Source organism: Podarcis muralis, chromosome 4 (assembly GCF_964188315.1).
Source record: "Podarcis muralis chromosome 4, rPodMur119.hap1.1, whole genome shotgun sequence".
Classification (NCBI taxonomy): Eukaryota; Metazoa; Chordata; class Lepidosauria; order Squamata; family Lacertidae; genus Podarcis; species Podarcis muralis.
Window position 1 is genome coordinate 21,388,752 of NC_135658.1, and position 16,387 is coordinate 21,405,138.

A 16,387-nucleotide genomic window follows, 5' to 3' on the forward strand; every position below is an offset into this window, starting at 1 on the left:
CAGAAAATGAATTAGTTGCAATTTGGTTGGTTGTGAGATTCCATTTTATGACTGAGAATTTCATGGTCTCTTTATTCTGATGCACGGCATATGTGGATTTCACTTTATGATAAATATTGCACTTCAAAATCCAAAAATTATAACTAATGGGCCTCTTATTGTCCAGTGCATTGTGCTGAGCTGAAGGAAAATGTCTGTTACAGGATATGTGAGTGTGATAATGATACGTATTTATGAAAGCTATGTGGCACTTCAGCTATTTTATTTCATAATATATTGTGACCATTGTTGCCATAATTCACCAAATTTCACTTCACATGCAAAATTTATGTGGGGTACTATGTTTCTATCTATAATGTTTAGTGACGCATATGTATTATGATTAGCTGTGTATAAAATTCAGTGTAATTTGTGAACTAATTTATGTATGGTAACTATAAGGCTTACTCAGAATCATAGTAAATATTGTTATATACAGTGGCGTATTCATTTGAGAAGAGATTAATGTTCTTTGTGACATATTGTGTACTAAGAAGGGATACATACAGGGAAAACAGACAAGCCTAGGCAGCCAATTTGAATTTGTGGGCCAGTTCACAGCTTGTATCCCATAAGTCCCATTCATCAAACAAGACTGTTCTTCTTTTCATAAAACTACTTTTTTGTTTCAACATGGAAACAATCATTTCCAGATACTACTAGAAGAGTTTTATACTTCATTTTACCTTATAGATATGACATACTGAGCCCACTCTATCATTCCATAAGTCCTACAGTCTGTCTTCTCTGAAGAAGATCAGGAACAAATAAGCCATTTTAGAGCTAAAAAGCTTAACTTCATTAAAAGTCAGGATAGCTATTAGAAGGATGCGGGCTCAATGTTCCTGTGTTTCTCTCCACAAGAAGACGAATGACATCAAACATTCTTAGTTCAGGGCTCTCCCACTCATAAATCTGCCCCTAGGACATTAGTAACACCCCTTTAAGTAGAAATGAGACTTCACAATTTCCTCTTGTTTAGAACAACTGTCACATATCAGGACCTTCTAGTTTCCCAGACCACTCTGTTACATTGTAAGCTCCTCTCTCAAGCACCAAATTTTCACTTGAGGGTTCACCTACATACCAGGATAGGCAGATTCTTTCTGAGAACAGAAAATGGAAGAGTCTTTTCCTAGCAAATGCAGTCCACAGTTCTCACAATCACTTTAATTTTGTGTGATTTATATATTCATTTTAAGCTGCCTTGAATTTGATTTTATCATAGAAAGATTAAGTATAAATGTCAAAATAAATAAATTGAACGATCCAATTTAGGGGATTAATAGCATTTTATATGGAGACTATGTTTGCTTGAATGGAAAACACAATCCAAGTTAAGTCTCTTTTCTTTTGCAGTCTGATGTAAAAGGGGTGACTTCCCATAGCATTCACTTACCTCCTGACATTTTCCAGAATGGGAAATATTTATTTATTTATTTATTTATTTATTTATTTATTTATTTATTTATTTATTTATTAGAATAACAAGTCACCCCCATTCTCATTGAACATGAATTTTTTGCTCCCTGAGCTTGAAGATGCCATATGAATAAAAAAAATCCCTAGTCATGTTGTGCATCGACTTCATCTTTCTTGCCCCTCAATCACACTAAAATCAAGTTCAAAGTGCATTTATCATTTGCATCCAAAACTACAGTCCTGGGCTTGGTTATATGCATTGATGTCAGTGGGATATATAAGCATATAACGTATAGAGGATTGGTGGGCGAATGTGTTCAAGATTCAAGACCATTTACAACAGTAAACTAGGTGTTTTTCCCCAATTAATGTGCAATATTGTTACCTTTGTAGAATTGGGTGAGTAAAGCAGAAAAGCAGATCTTGCTCTCAGATACCCTCGACCTCTCAGAACTCTTCCACCCTGACACATTTCTGAATGCCTTACGACAAGAGACCGCAAGGTAAGTGAATTGGTTGCCGTTTTATGAATCTCTTAACGCCTTTGCTTTCCTTTTATTGCCTCCTGTTTGCCTATCTTTCCAGGAAAATACTGAACGGTAGCAATCAAAAACATTCTCTTCTGCATGAAGCCCAGTTGGTCCCCTTTCTCTCTCTCCTGCCCTCTTGTTATGACCTTTTTCTATTTAGAGAAGCTTTTAGTTAATTGCATTAGAAACCTGTGGTTTTTATCTTCTTTTATGGACTCTTTCAGATATATGTTAAAGATATTATACATTTTGCATTAAAAATTAATGTGGGCCACCCTGAGTAGTGTTTCTAAAAAGGTAAAAAACAAAACAGGATATAAATTTCCTAAATTAAATAAATGGGTGAAAAACCAATATAGCAATCATGTATAACTTGTTAGCCACCAAGCCTCATGACATGTAAGATAAGTTGAGAAACCTTGATCTCCTGGCATTGTAAAAGCAGGGGAAGGAATGGAGGAGGGATATCAAGCATCCATTGGACCACAGTACATTGCTGGAGGCCTGCATTTGGCATCCTTGGCTTGATGTTGTGCAGACCCGCAGTACAACTTTCTCTCCAATAATAAGGACTTCTTTCTGGCAGCAGCTTCTGTGTTATTTTAGGGAGCAACCCAAATTCAAAACCCGCCAGGATGAGCAAATTAGGATCCAGCAGATCTCCAGCTCTATTGGCCAGTTCCCAAGCACAGCCAGAGTATGCTGGCATGACTTCCTGGCTCAACCAGCTGAACTGAAATAAGTGGATGTTACTCAAGCAGAAGCCCTGAAAAATGAGTGTTCCAACAGCATAGTGGGGACAGCAAAGCTAGCCAGGCTTACTTGAAAGTAAATTCCATTCATTTCAGTGAAATCTATTTATCTGTAAGTGTAAATAAACTTTTAAGAACGCTTTGTTCTTAAGTACTAACTATATGTTGCACTCATCTTTTAAGAACCTTTTAATAATGCTTGGTTCTTAAGTACTAGCTATATGTGGACACTCATCCGCATTCAGTAAGTGCCCTTAAAAAAAAGGCACTTTGGGAGAGAATATTTTAAAGAGGGAAAGTACTGGGAGAGTAAGACTTTGCGCAGTAGTTGACCACTGTGAAAAACAGGTTGCTGGGCCAAATAGTTGTTTAGTTTGATCTGGTAGAGCAGAGGTTTTCAACCTTTCTGAGTCCACAGTTCCCTTAACCAATTACATTCTTTCTGCGGCACCCCTGTGGGGCTCAGGAGCCCAGTTATGTCACCCCTTGCCTGCAGAGCTGGCAGCCCCTCACCCTTTTTCAAACACCCTCCTTTGTGGAGTGTTCTCTCAGCCTCCCCCCCCCTTCTTAGGAGTCCTCTGGGCAGCTGCAGCTGCCGCCCCGGTCTCTGAGCTGCCCCCCTTACCCCAAAGAGAGGTGTCTCATCACACTGCCCCACAGGGGCCTGGGAAGCAGCCCCTGGCCAGTCCCAGAGGACCATTTGCCTGGGGAGCTTGTAGCCAGGGCTGCTGCAACAAACAGCCATGCAAGCCTTTGGGAGGCAGAGACACAAGAGGGCATCAGAGGAGGGAGGGAAGGAAAGAGGGACAGAGGCCAGTGTTTACCGCGGCACCCCTGGCCACCATTCAGGCACCCCGAGGTGCCACGGCATACTGGCTGAAAACCAATGATATAAATAAATGTGCTTGTCTGCAAACCACTACAAACTAAAATGGTTATCTAAAAGGGGGGGGGGGAGTTCAAGAAGAACCATGCTGTCTTGTTTCCATTCCTGTGGGGCTTACTTCAAATGTGTGCCCAAAATGGCTAAAAATCAGAAATGCACTGGCCAGCCCCAGAGGCACCATTCGCTTGGGGAGCTTGTAGCCAGGGCTGCTGCAACAAACAGCCATGCAAGCCTTTGGGAGGCAGAGACACAAGAGGGCATCAGAGGAGGGAGGGAAGGAAAGAAAGAGGGACAGAGGCCAGTGCTGCCCCTGACCATCATTCAAGGCACCCTAGGTGCCACGGCACACTGGTTGAAAACCACTGCGGAAGAGCATCACTGGCACAAGAAGAGCTGAAACACAAGAAGCAAAGACAGACTATACTAAAGAAGCCAAAGGTCATATGATATATTGGGATGCAGCCAACAAAAAATATGTAGGATTGTTCAGACAGTGCAGCCCTGAAAGCATTCCCTTACCAGTCAAGGCAATGGTGATCAGTAATTGGTTAAAACAGAAACATGTGGATACTTTTGTGCCTGTGGTTGGAATTCCCTTGCCTGGCAGCAGTAGCTCCATTAGTGCATAGGCCAGGTTTCCACATTTTCTGCTAGCGGTTTCTGGTCAAGTCCCAGCATTTCTATTCTTTTGAGCCAGAACATGAAGACAGCTCTCGGGGGAATGTTTTGTGGAGACAGAACATGTTTTTGTGCAGAAAATGTTATCTTAAACATACCGGTAGGTATGTAAATTAGGAATTCATAGTCCAGGAAATAAGAGATTTTGCTTCTTCAGAAATTACCATGTAGTTTTTTTAGGCTCTTAAATTCTTATTCAAATTGAAACAATATTGTTTGAAAAAAATACTTTTATCTTATTTTTCATTGCCAGAAATATTTTCTTTTACAGAATGCTGTATTTTCTCTTGCTCCTTTTTTTTAATAAAAAAAATCCAACTCCCTTACTCAGCAGATGAATCTGTTATTTTAAGTTTCTTATGGTCTTGTGAAATACATTATTTAGGTTTTCATCTTATTTCTCTCTTCTAGGGTGATGAGCTGTTCAGTAGACAGCCTAAAATTTACAGCATCTTGGAAAGGTCAGATACGAGCAGCAAAGCTCCAAGTTCAGGTATTCTGCATGTTCATGTTTTTCTCATTCACTGAAGCTTCCATGAAATTCTATGAAAGCCAATTGAAATGTCCTTTCATTTGTTCTATTGAAATTATAGCCTACCCAGTCCCCAAATGTGATGGGTTACCTAATTACCCTAGATACTCTCTTATTTTCTATGGGAACCAAAAGCCAATAACATTTTTCACCACTTCTGGAAGACAAACATGCAGGTCTCCAGAAGAAATTATTCAAAAAGCTGAGTATGGGGGTCACAGAAAATGTTACTAGAATCCACTGCTGTAGCACACAAACCAAATTCCGTTCCTTTAAGATGCTTTCCTCTTAGAGTGGTTCTCTGGTAAATGGTGCTTTCTATAGGCAGCAGTAACCAGCTTGATGGTGTTGCACATCTGTTTTCCCAACACTGAGCATCACTGCTGCTTACTAAAAGCGGGAGGGATGGGGCACAGGGAGCTCAATGTGGTGTGAATGCAATAGTAGGAACATCTGATTGGTTGCACCACACTGAGCTTCCCACACCGCACCCTTCTCGGTTAGCAGCAGCAGTGCTCAATATTGGGAAGCCAGGTGTGCAATGCTGCCCTGCCTGTGCCACCCCACTGATCACTGCTGGCTGTAACATGTGAGTATTGCAGAAATGTAAGCTTGTCACTTGTCACTACCTTGCCAACAAAGGTCCGTATAGTTGAAGCTATGGTTTTCCCAGTAGTGATGTATGGGAGTGAGAGCTGGACCATAAAGAAGGCTGATCGCCGAAGAATTGATGCTTTTGAATTGTGGTGCTGGAGGAGACACTTGAGAGTCCCAAGAACTGCAAGAAGATCAAACCTCTCCATTCTTAAGGAAATCAGCCCTGAGTGCTGACTGGAAGGACAGATCGTGAAGCTGAGGCTCCAATACTTTGGCCACCTCATGAGAAGAGAAGACTCCCTGGAAAAGACCCTGATGTTGGGAAAGATGGAGGGCACAAGGAGAAGGGGACGACAGAGGACAAGGTGGTTGGACAGTGTTCTCAAAGCTACCAGCATGAGTTTGACCAAGCTGCGGGAGGCAGTGGAAGACAGGAGTGCCTGGCGTGCTCTGGTCCATGGGGTCACAAAGAGTCGGACACGACTAAATGACTAAACAAAGCTTGTCACTTCAGCAACTGTTACTCCTGGCGCCAATAGAAGCCTGGCAGAAGTCATCACCTTGAGGCAGAAATAACACTTCAAGGACTGGCAGAGTCCTCAGGGAGGGGTTGTGGGGGACAGCACGCCATGCATAACAAGAGGATGTTTAGATTAAAAATGAACTGATTAAGAAAAAGACCAGTTGACAGGAGCAAAGGCATTTGTTGTGGCTTAATGAAGGCTAGGACTTGCAGATTGTAAATCTGAGAGCGGAGTGTCAACAATTACAAATGCATTTTTCAGACATTCAGACTTCTGATACGGTTTTCAAGTGTATCTGTAAAGGTCACCTAACAATTTTGGGATCCTCTCTGAAAGACAATTTGAAGTGCAGGTGCTCTTTAGTCATGTACCTGAACCAAATTTACAGCTTGGTCCAGAGGGATTTCCAATCCTGAAATGGATAATTAATTCACCAGATAACCTCAAGGCATGATTAAGGTAACAATTCCTTCCTATTAAGGCTATGAGGAATTCTTGATTCAGAGTCAATTTATACATTATTATATCTTTTTAATGACATTTAGAATTACTTGGACAGAGACTCTACCCTGATACATCTCATGCCCATATGCAAATACATGCCTTTTGTGATCATTTTAAATCACTGGGAAATGAAAAATAAAGAGATTTTCCCAATGGCATTTTAGCAGTAGTATGAATTTAGTGAAAACAGAATATAAAGACTTTAGAGAAAATATATCCCAAGTTATGTCTTCAAGCTTTGCAAACATCAGATGTGCTGCTTATACACACAAATATTAAAACCATACAGACTCTTGGCTCTGTATAAACTAAAGAGAAGCATGGCTGTGCTTTCCAGTTGAGTTGTGATCACACTTAATGATCATTCAGTTCCTACTGGGGAGAACTTGAACCCTGAAAATCAGAGATTCTTTGCAATCTGCCAGCTTACACATTTGTTTGAAATAAAGTGAAGCTTGATGTGTGTGAGCAAATTTATCTAATAATGATAATGAAGGCTGCATTGCTACTTAAGGCACAACAGTATTTTATTTTTCAATTAGTGCTGCAAATCATTCCTTCCTTTGAATCATAGGAGGAAAGAAAAGGGATGAGCTCTTTCTTTCTCCCTCATTTCTGTCCTCTGTATGCCTGTGCATACAGTCAGTCAAGGTAGCAGCAGGAAGACATAGCCTCTTATCTGCCATTCCATGTTCCCAACTCCCAGCAGTAAAGGCAAAACTACTGCATTATTTGTCCTGGATGGCACCAGTCCTCATACAAGGACTAGTGGCACAAAATTTGCCTGGGGATCCAACAAGGACACCCCCCCCCCCCAACAAAGCAATGAGGTTTTGCAGTGAGATAAGTCAGGGGAATATAGCACTGTATTACATTTAAATGTGTTTATTTACTCAAAATGGTTGACAGAGTAAAAAATAGTTCTTATGGATGGAAGCACAAATACTGAAAATAGAATAGAATGATTAGTGGTTAAAATTATGCAGACTTACCTGCCCAAAACAACTCCCAACAGAGATAGGAAAAGACATGCCGTATAAGGGATTATGAGGTGGATGTTTAAACCCAACATAAGCAAAAAGATACTAAATAAACCAAGAGGAGGAAAAGTTCACATGCAAATAGCTGGTTTTCAGCTCTCCCAGGAGCTGTAGGTGCGTAAGACTCATGAAATATGAAAGGCAGAAAGAAGTGAGAGGGTTGGGACACAGTGGCTCCCTGTCTCATAAATGAATATTAAGAAGAATGAATACTAAGAGGCAGTTTCCTGAGATTTCACTGTTACCGCTGGAGCCTTGTTGTGGCTGGGTTTGGAGATTTACTGCTGATTTGGGTGGGAAGGGGTTTCTTTTCAGAACAGAGAATTAACTAACTCCCCCTGTATTCTGAGGATAGCTCAGCCACTAAAGCATGAGACTCTTAATCGCAAGGTTGTGGGTTCGAGCCCCACATTGGGTGAAAGATCCCTGCATTGCAGGGTTGGATTGGATGACCTTTGTGGTCCCTTCCAACTCTACAATTCTATGTCTTCAGTTATCTCCACCACAACCTTCCATACTGTGGGCTGGCCTTATCCAACTTCATGGCGATACAGGAGTGAGAGATAAAGGGAGTGATGCTAACTAAAGCTCAGGTAGGGGAGAGAAGGCTTTTCCCCCAGTAGGTCATGGTGTCAAAGTATCTTGAAAAGGAGAGGCATGGGACCGCCTTCTGGATAGGTTCAAAAAAGCTGTACAACTTGGGGGTGGAAGAGAGAGAATTGATTTATCAGCTGACATTTAACCTAAATTTGCAAGGTCATCTTAATTCGTGTCTGGGATAAGCACAGGTGACACTGAAGAACAAAAAGTGCAGTTAATGATCTGTCATGAGTACAGTGGTACCTCGGGTTAAGTACTTAATTCGTTCTGGAGGTCCGTACTTAACCTGAAACTGTTCTTAACCTGAAGCACCACTTTAGCTAATGGGGCCTCCTGTTGCCGCCACGCTGCCGGAGCCCGATTTCTGTTCTTATCCTGAAGCAAAGTTCTTAACCTGAAGCACTATGTCTGGCTTAGTGGAGTGTGTAACCTGAAGCGTATGTAACCTGAAGCGTATGTAACCCGAGGTACCACTGTAATAGCAATTACATTTCCCACCACAGTCACAAAAGGTGACTTCACCAGTCAAGATTATGCTTTAAGACTATGTACGCTACAGGGATTGACCTTGGATTTCTAAGGAAATACAAACAAGGTTGCTTATTTTAATTAGAGCAGCATGTTTGCTGGAGATAGCTCATTATTCGCGCAGGATAATTAATAGCTGAATTTGAGGTGTTTACCTGCATTTGACATGACACAGAGTCCATAGGATTAATTAGGCATGCATTAAGGTGGTTCATTTGTCACAGGGAAAATCTCATGTTCAGCAATCAGTCTGGGGAGCATCCTTGGAACAAACAACTTGGAATCTACTTGAATATGACATAGTAGGTTTGAGGGTCCTCTTATTAAATGTGCTCCCTTTCAGTGTGAAGCTAAATGATACACAGTTTTGAGGGGCATGTGCAGCACTTCCATTGAACTGAGCTCTGTAACAGTGGCAAGTGGCAACAATTTTTTATTATATACATGGCTTTTGAGAATCATATTGAAATTGATTCAAAAAAACATGGAGCTGGGAATGCCAATGACAAAAAAATAAAATCTACTTTATTATTAATTTCAGCAAAAATTAGCTTCCCCTAAATGTAGGAATAAGAAACTTCCTTCAGAAATTGTATGTGCTGCTTCAGTAATTAATTGCTAAAATGAAGCTTTCAAAACACATCACCCCTAGAATTCTAGAGTGCCAGATTTGTTAGCGCAATAGAAAAAATAAAGTGAGCAGCAGACCTTGTACAGACCCCCCCATACATTTAAGATTTCTTTTATTCATTCCCCTTGTGCATTATTTCTACACATAGTAGAGTGGCAAACATTTCAATGACTTGCAGAAAACATGCAGTAACTGAATTCGTTCTTTGAAAGTGAATGTCAAACCTCTCAATGGAAAGCCATGCCTATTTGAGCATTTGTTTTCTCCTCTTTATGTGACATTGTTAATGTTTATTTGGCTCTTGCTACTCTATTTCCATTACTCTAGTGCCCTGACACTTGCCACTGACACAAGTACTGACATAGACTGATATTTTTTCTCTAGCAATAATAAAAAATTGTATCCAAAACATAGGAAGTGCCCTTTATTCTAGAACATACTTTGTAATCACACTTCCTACTCTGTTCTGTACTATTTCCAGCTGATTTTTGTTATCTACATGAACCATTCAGAGAACTGCTTTAGCCAATGCTAAGATATAACACGATCACTACTCACATTTTCAATCCCTAACACACATTTGAATATTTTATGTGTTTCCATGACAGATCAGTGGCCTTCAACTGGAAGGCTGTAGTTTTGATGGAAATCGACTTTCAGAAAACCAGCATGATTCTCCCAGTGTGTCCTCTGTGCTCCCTTGTTACATGGCCTGGATTCCACAGGTAATTCATTATTAAGGGTCCTAAACTTTAAGTTCTGTAATTGGTTTCCTTTGCTGTAATAGGTTTTCAGTATGACGTCTGACCTGCTTTAAAAAAAAGAGGTCAGATTCCTTGCAGTTTAATAAGCTCCATTCTTCATATCTTCAAAAGTGGATTTTCTTTTTATCTAAAGCTATACTTCTCGGGAAGAGGAAATAGGTTTTCATAGAACACATGGTGCTCATTCGCCCTTTGTTGTTGCAGTGTGGACCTGTAAATAGAGAGTTCTATTCCTGGTATAGGTTAATATAATTTTCATTTCCTCAAATATTAGCTGGGAACATTTAACCAGACTAACCACAAAAGCCATATTGCATAACCAGAGCCAGTTTTCATGACTATTTTTTTAAGTCACTGATGTTACCTTAAATTAGTTCTTTTCAGTGGCTATTCACCTATTGAGCTAGTCCCAAGGCTTCATATGTGCCTGGATCACATTCAGCTTACTTTGATTCAGTAAAATTTCCCAATTATTTTTTACGATCTGTTTGTAGCTTTATACAAACTTTTGTTTGAACAATTTCATGCAAAGAATCTGCAAAGTTGATTCCAACATGCAAATAATTATTGAGTGAAGATAAGGCTGCCATACATCCGGAATTTCCTGGGCTTAGCTGGAATATGGCTGTCAGAATCAGTGTCCAGGCAACCCATGTCAGAAGTGTAGATTTTGGCAACTTTTCTTACAAATAGCTCAACAGCTTTGACAAATAATAATAATAAAAAGCTCAACAACTTTCCCCCCAAAAGGTTGAAATATGGCAACCCTAGGAAGAGTCCCTCAGAATAGAATGAATGACTAATTTTCCTATCATGTAATAAGCCAGATATATTAAGGCTTTTCTAGACCATGATGGTCACAGTTGCATTAGCGTTACATAGTGAAACAATTCAGTCATACAGGTACCTCCCTATGTACTGATGCAGAAACAATTGTGCGGACAAGAGCAGGCTGAAACCAAAGAATAGGTGTCAGCCTTTGGAATAATCAAGGAGCAACTGGAAGTATACACAGCGGTCTGTCAAGGTGCAAGTCATACTTGCCAGTGCTTTTTTCCTGTGGGGATGCAGGGGTACACATACCCCTAAATATTTTTTGAGTCTAAGTTTGGCCTCATTGAGGGGCAGTATTTTAATATGAGTAGAAAAATGAGAGTACCCCTAAACTTTTTTTTTTTTTTAGAAAAAAAGCACTGTATTTGGCTAATCAATAGTTGTTGAATATCACAGAGCTCTTAGATGAATATAGTATAGCACTCCAGACTTTTTCATATGACTGGTTGATAAATCCTTAGGGAAGAAAACTGCCCTGAAGAATAACTTTTGTTCATTGTCTGCCATTTATCACACTCTCCCAATTAACCTCAGATGAATAATTATTGCCAGATTGTCTGCAGTTTATTTCCCCATAAAACTGAAATCTGAACCAAATTAGGTGTGATATGCAGTCATATGACTCTTTCCCTCTAGTGTTTTCTTAATTAAAAACAGCATTGAATATTGCAGTAAGGAACAGGGAGGGAGTATTTTACTCTTTCCCCTCTGGCAGTTCATTTGCTCAAGACCTCACTTTTGCTTTTTCACCCCAACCTGTTTCCTCATTCTCAGGGAAAAAGGACCTTGTATATTTTCTGCAGGGGGGGAAGCATGTTTGGGGTGCTTTTGAGTTGACAAAGTCCTGGAAAGAAATAGACTGCGCAGCCCTTCCATACACCTACCTCCTTCTGCTCTCAAAACTGTTATCCCTTTTTGTTTAAGTTGAGGGAAAGGAGACACGTAGCTGCATTTATTTGACCCTCAGATTTTTGGGCTGCTGTTTGTATTTCCTGTGTTTATAGTCTGAATATAACACTTTGATAAGAATCTTTATATGATTTTTTTTAAACGAAGTCATGATTTTCAGGTATCTTATTTTCCATTAACAATGTTGGCGCACATGTAGAAGCAATTTCAAGACTGGTTCAAAGACAGTTTTGAGATGTGTAGAATCTTCCTATGATCCCATAAGACTTCACCTAAATGCAATTCTGAGAGATCAACTGGGGAAACCTGAGCAAGGGCAGATCAAAAGAACATTTGATACAAAGACATGGACAACGACATTCACTACTGGATCTCAGTAAAGTGTATTGCTGTTGGAGATGTGCTTCATATGAACTGTGGGTCAAACGGGAGTGTCTCAGAGCCTTTGGGGGTTTCCCCACAGCAGAATCTGTGCAAGGTCCCTCGTGTCAAAGGAGAGCCTCCAAAAAGGCTTGTTTCAAATTGGTAGCAATAAACTGCTATTTTATTTTATTGTGAGAAGCAAAAGCTTTCAGTGAACTAGGTTGAGCTTTTCTTCCTATCTCCACACTTTCAATTTCTTTTTTTAAAAATCCATTCTTTTTTTTTTTTTGGTCTGAGTACTTTTGTGCAGTTTTATTAAATGCAGTTCTATTCTCCACACACACACACACACACACACACACACACACACACACACCTTAGTTGTATGTAGGGTTGGTGCATTAATGTTCCTTTTCAGTCTGTTCTTAATATCCTTTTCTCATTGGAATTGGTGCAAAGTTTTATCACAGTGCAGTATTATCCCTCTTCCCTTCAGTTTAATGCTGGAATTATTTGTGTTTCTAGTTCATTCCGTTTTTACCTTGCTGTACTTTATTTTTGGTAGAGTTTCATTCCTCTGCCCCCTCTAGATTTGAGACTTTGTATATGAGTCTTTTTTTTTTAATTAAGCTGAGTTATTTCATTTTATTTTTAGCTCAGCCTGCTTCTCTCATATACTCAAGTGAGCCCCTAGTTGCGTGTGTGCCTCTCTCTGACTCTGCCAAAGTGAATTGCTTAATCTTAGTCTACCATAATTTATTATCACTCTCTCTCATACACACCTACAGTATCTGTCCTATATTATTTGTGATGATAGAATCATAGAATTGTAGAGTTGGAAGGGACCACGAGGGTCATCTAGTCCAATCCCTTGCAATGCAGGAATCTCGAGTAAAAGCATCCATGACAGATGGCCATCCAACCTCTACTGAAAAACTTCCAAGGAAGGAGAGTCCACAACCCCCCGAGAGAGACTGTCAAACAGTTGTTACTGCCAGAAAGTTCTTCCTGGTGTTTAGTCAGATCTCCTGCAACTTGAAGCCATTGTTTTGGGTACCACCCTCTGGAGCAGGAGAAAACAAGCTTGCTCCATCTTCCATTGACAGCCCTTTATATATTTGAAGATACCTCCTCTTTTCCAGGCTCAGCATACCCTTAACTGTTCCATATACCCTTAACCATCAACTCCCTTAACTGTTGCTCATAAGGAAACTGTAATGTTGCCCTTGAAGGAGAACAACTACAGCTCGCACTGGACAACCATGCCTGCAAATTTCTCCAAATTCTGCTAGGGGGAAAAAGAGAGCTATACACATTTCCATTAAAAATCAAATTTAAAGGCACCCAGTGGAATGTTTCTGGCTGACTTAATCTACTCTAGACGGGCTACCACACCTGCACAGTTTATCCACTTCTGTCCACAAGGGGTAGGAAGTTAGGAATCCTGATGCTGGTGCACACTCCTAATTGCTACCAGGAGCAAAGTGAGAAGTTTTGAATGTGCCCTTAAATAACATTTTAAACAGAATGTTCTATAAACAGTGTACAAGGGTTGTTTGGTATTACATATATGTAAAGAAAAACAAATCCCAAATATTATTTAAATGCATAGAATTAGATTTTAAAAACCTTGAACATGAAGAATTGTGCTCCATACAACTTTCCAATTAAAGTAATAATCTTTATTTAATTCAGATTTGGAAGTCTCAAATAATTTGTGCTACATGCTAATTTCCTTAAACATGGGTTTTCACTATGAAAGTATAAACTGGTAATTTTATTGCAGAAAAAATATATGTTGCTTTGTCCTTGAAGAAAAGGAAACACAGATTTCTGGGACATACTAGAAAACAGAGGGTGGATAAAATGATTGGGGCACAGTTCACACCTATCAAATCTGTTTCTTTTGCTGTAGACCTGGTTGTAATCCCTGTTGAATTCAGCAAGGCTTGTTTTTATAGAATTGTGTTATTTATTTTTTAAAAGATAGTGTTATTATTTTTCATTGTTTTTTAGGAAGAAGCATAACTGGGAAAGAAGCAAGCTGCTCCCATAATCACACTCTGTTACTTACGCCCTGCTCTGTTTATTTACTTTAACATCTGTCCCCTAAATCACCGATTTAGTGGCCTCAGAAAATAATTCTCTGTGATTAAACTAGACCTGTCTGTCAAAACTGCTTGTGGGGAACCTTTGGCCCTCCAGATGTTGGTGAACTACAACTCCCATAAGGCATAGCAAGTGTGGCCAGTGGCCAGGGATGACAGGACTTGTAGTTCAGCAAAAATCTGAGGAGGCCAAAGGTTCCTCACACCTGGTCAAAATGAAACATCTCTCTTGCACACACCTCCACCTCTTCCCTTCTCAGACTCTGGGTGCTTCACCAGTCTGGTTGATCATATATCGCAGAAAATAAAATAGAATAAAAATGCTGTGTGCTTAACTTTTTGGAAAACCCAAGCCACAGAGTGGCTCAGAAGCTTTTGGGGCCCTTGATCAACCTAAAGACACCATATTAATCAGTAATGTGAAACCATGACCTGAATCACCCCAATTCACTGCATTATTCAGGTTGCACATCCTTAAATCAAAGACTTGTGCACACATGAGGACCCTCTTGCTAACTGTGGAGACTAATTTCACAGGTGTCAGCCTCATTGAGTTCCTGGCATTCTTACCTAATTTCGCAACCCTGTATGAAATGAGTCCTGGTAATTGGTAGTGACCTTGAATGCATTTGGCTAGCAAGGCTTTCCAGCAGTTGACATATCCATTCCTACTCTGCTCTCTCTTACTCAAGTTCTCTTCTGATACCTAAACATAAATGAATTCGTCACACTTGGCCTTTACATCCTTGAGCGTCATGAGATTAATTCATCTAATGCCTTCGCATTCAAATGGATTGTTTTTTCTTTCTTTACAGAATGCTTATGGGTCCTATTCTCCTGATGAATGCATCTCTTTGCCAGTTTACACCAGTGCTGAGAGGGATTGCGTGGTGACAAACATTGATGTTCCATGTGGAGGCAGCCAAGATCAGTGGATCCAGTGTGGAGCTGCTTTATTTTTGAAAAATCAGTAAGAAGAAGGAAGACTATAAATGTTCTTGCTGCTAGCCACCAGATAGAGCTCTGTTATATAAGAATTGTCTCTGTTTGCAAAGTTAATTTAAAACCAGAATGTGAAAAATCCAAAGATTATATAAATAGCTGTACATAAGAAATTCTCACATTGCATTCCAATGGGCGGACAGCATAACTTAAGACTTGGTCATTTTTAAATTTTATTTTTTAAAAATACTTCTTTTTTTTAGTCAATTGACACATCACTCATTGTAGCACAATCCACCAGGAAGTTCTCCTGCAAAAGCTGAATTCAAATAAGCAGAATCTGAACATGAAAACCTAGTAGTGTCATTGCACAACTCCCATGTATTTCAGTGGGGCCTGAATTTCTCTGTGGATTGTGCCCATTATGCATAATCCATTAAATTCATGCGCTGTGCAACCTCCATTCATTTTGTGCATCCTGGCATTAAAACGAATCAAGGTTGTGCATCACTAGTACTTTGCAGAGTCTTTCCGTTAACTTTACTAACTCTTTACTCATGTGGTTTACGAAACATCATCCACACAACTCTACATATTCTCAAGGTTGTAATACTCTCTATTTCAAGCTGTGTATTACAGTATTTTAGCAGATTTAGTCTTTGAAATTCCTGTGATCTCTTTATTTTTCCATCTTCTACATTTCCATCTTTATGAGCTGTCACTTTTTTAAAGAGGATATTTGTTTGTGCACATGCAAAAGATAAAAACCTTAGAATTGTCTAGGTACAAATTTTAAAAACAGGTCATGCTGATATATTTACTGATAATATATATACGTGAATTATATTTATTATAAATCTCTCATTAAATAACGTTTGTAGCTTTTCAGTTGCTATTTTGTTTGAGTGTGTTTTGTGAGTAACCAGATTCTTCCGTGTGCTGTGTATTAATTGTTTTATCTGACTCCTGCAGCAGAAAGACTTATGTCTGGACTGGACTGAATTCCAGTCAGGATCTGAATACATTTAGAACACAAATCCACAAATTAAGGAGAATGTTAATAAGCTCCAGATTAAAATGATAGATCTATATTCTTCTTACATCACATGCCTCACTTTGGGGTAGAGGGTGGGGGAAATGAAAAATAATGAATGCACTCTAACCCAACAAAGCCGGCTGTGGGTTGCCATTTCAGAGAGATCTA

General features: G+C 39.7%; 1 protein-coding gene across 1 annotated transcript in view; it reads left to right on the plus strand.

Moving 5' to 3' along the window:
* The window catches only part of DYNC2H1 (dynein cytoplasmic 2 heavy chain 1), a 152,673-nt gene extending 136,599 nt beyond the window's left edge, over positions 1 to 16,074 (plus strand). Inside the window, exons 86-89 of the mRNA XM_028726169.2 lie at positions 1,855 to 1,964; positions 4,719 to 4,800; positions 9,872 to 9,988; positions 15,057 to 16,074. Of these exons, the coding sequence (XP_028582002.2) occupies positions 1,855 to 1,964; positions 4,719 to 4,800; positions 9,872 to 9,988; positions 15,057 to 15,215 (468 nt within the window). The 3' untranslated portion in view covers positions 15,216 to 16,074. The remainder of the gene's footprint in view (positions 1 to 1,854; positions 1,965 to 4,718; positions 4,801 to 9,871; positions 9,989 to 15,056) is intronic.
* Positions 16,075 to 16,387: the final 313 nt, after the last annotated feature.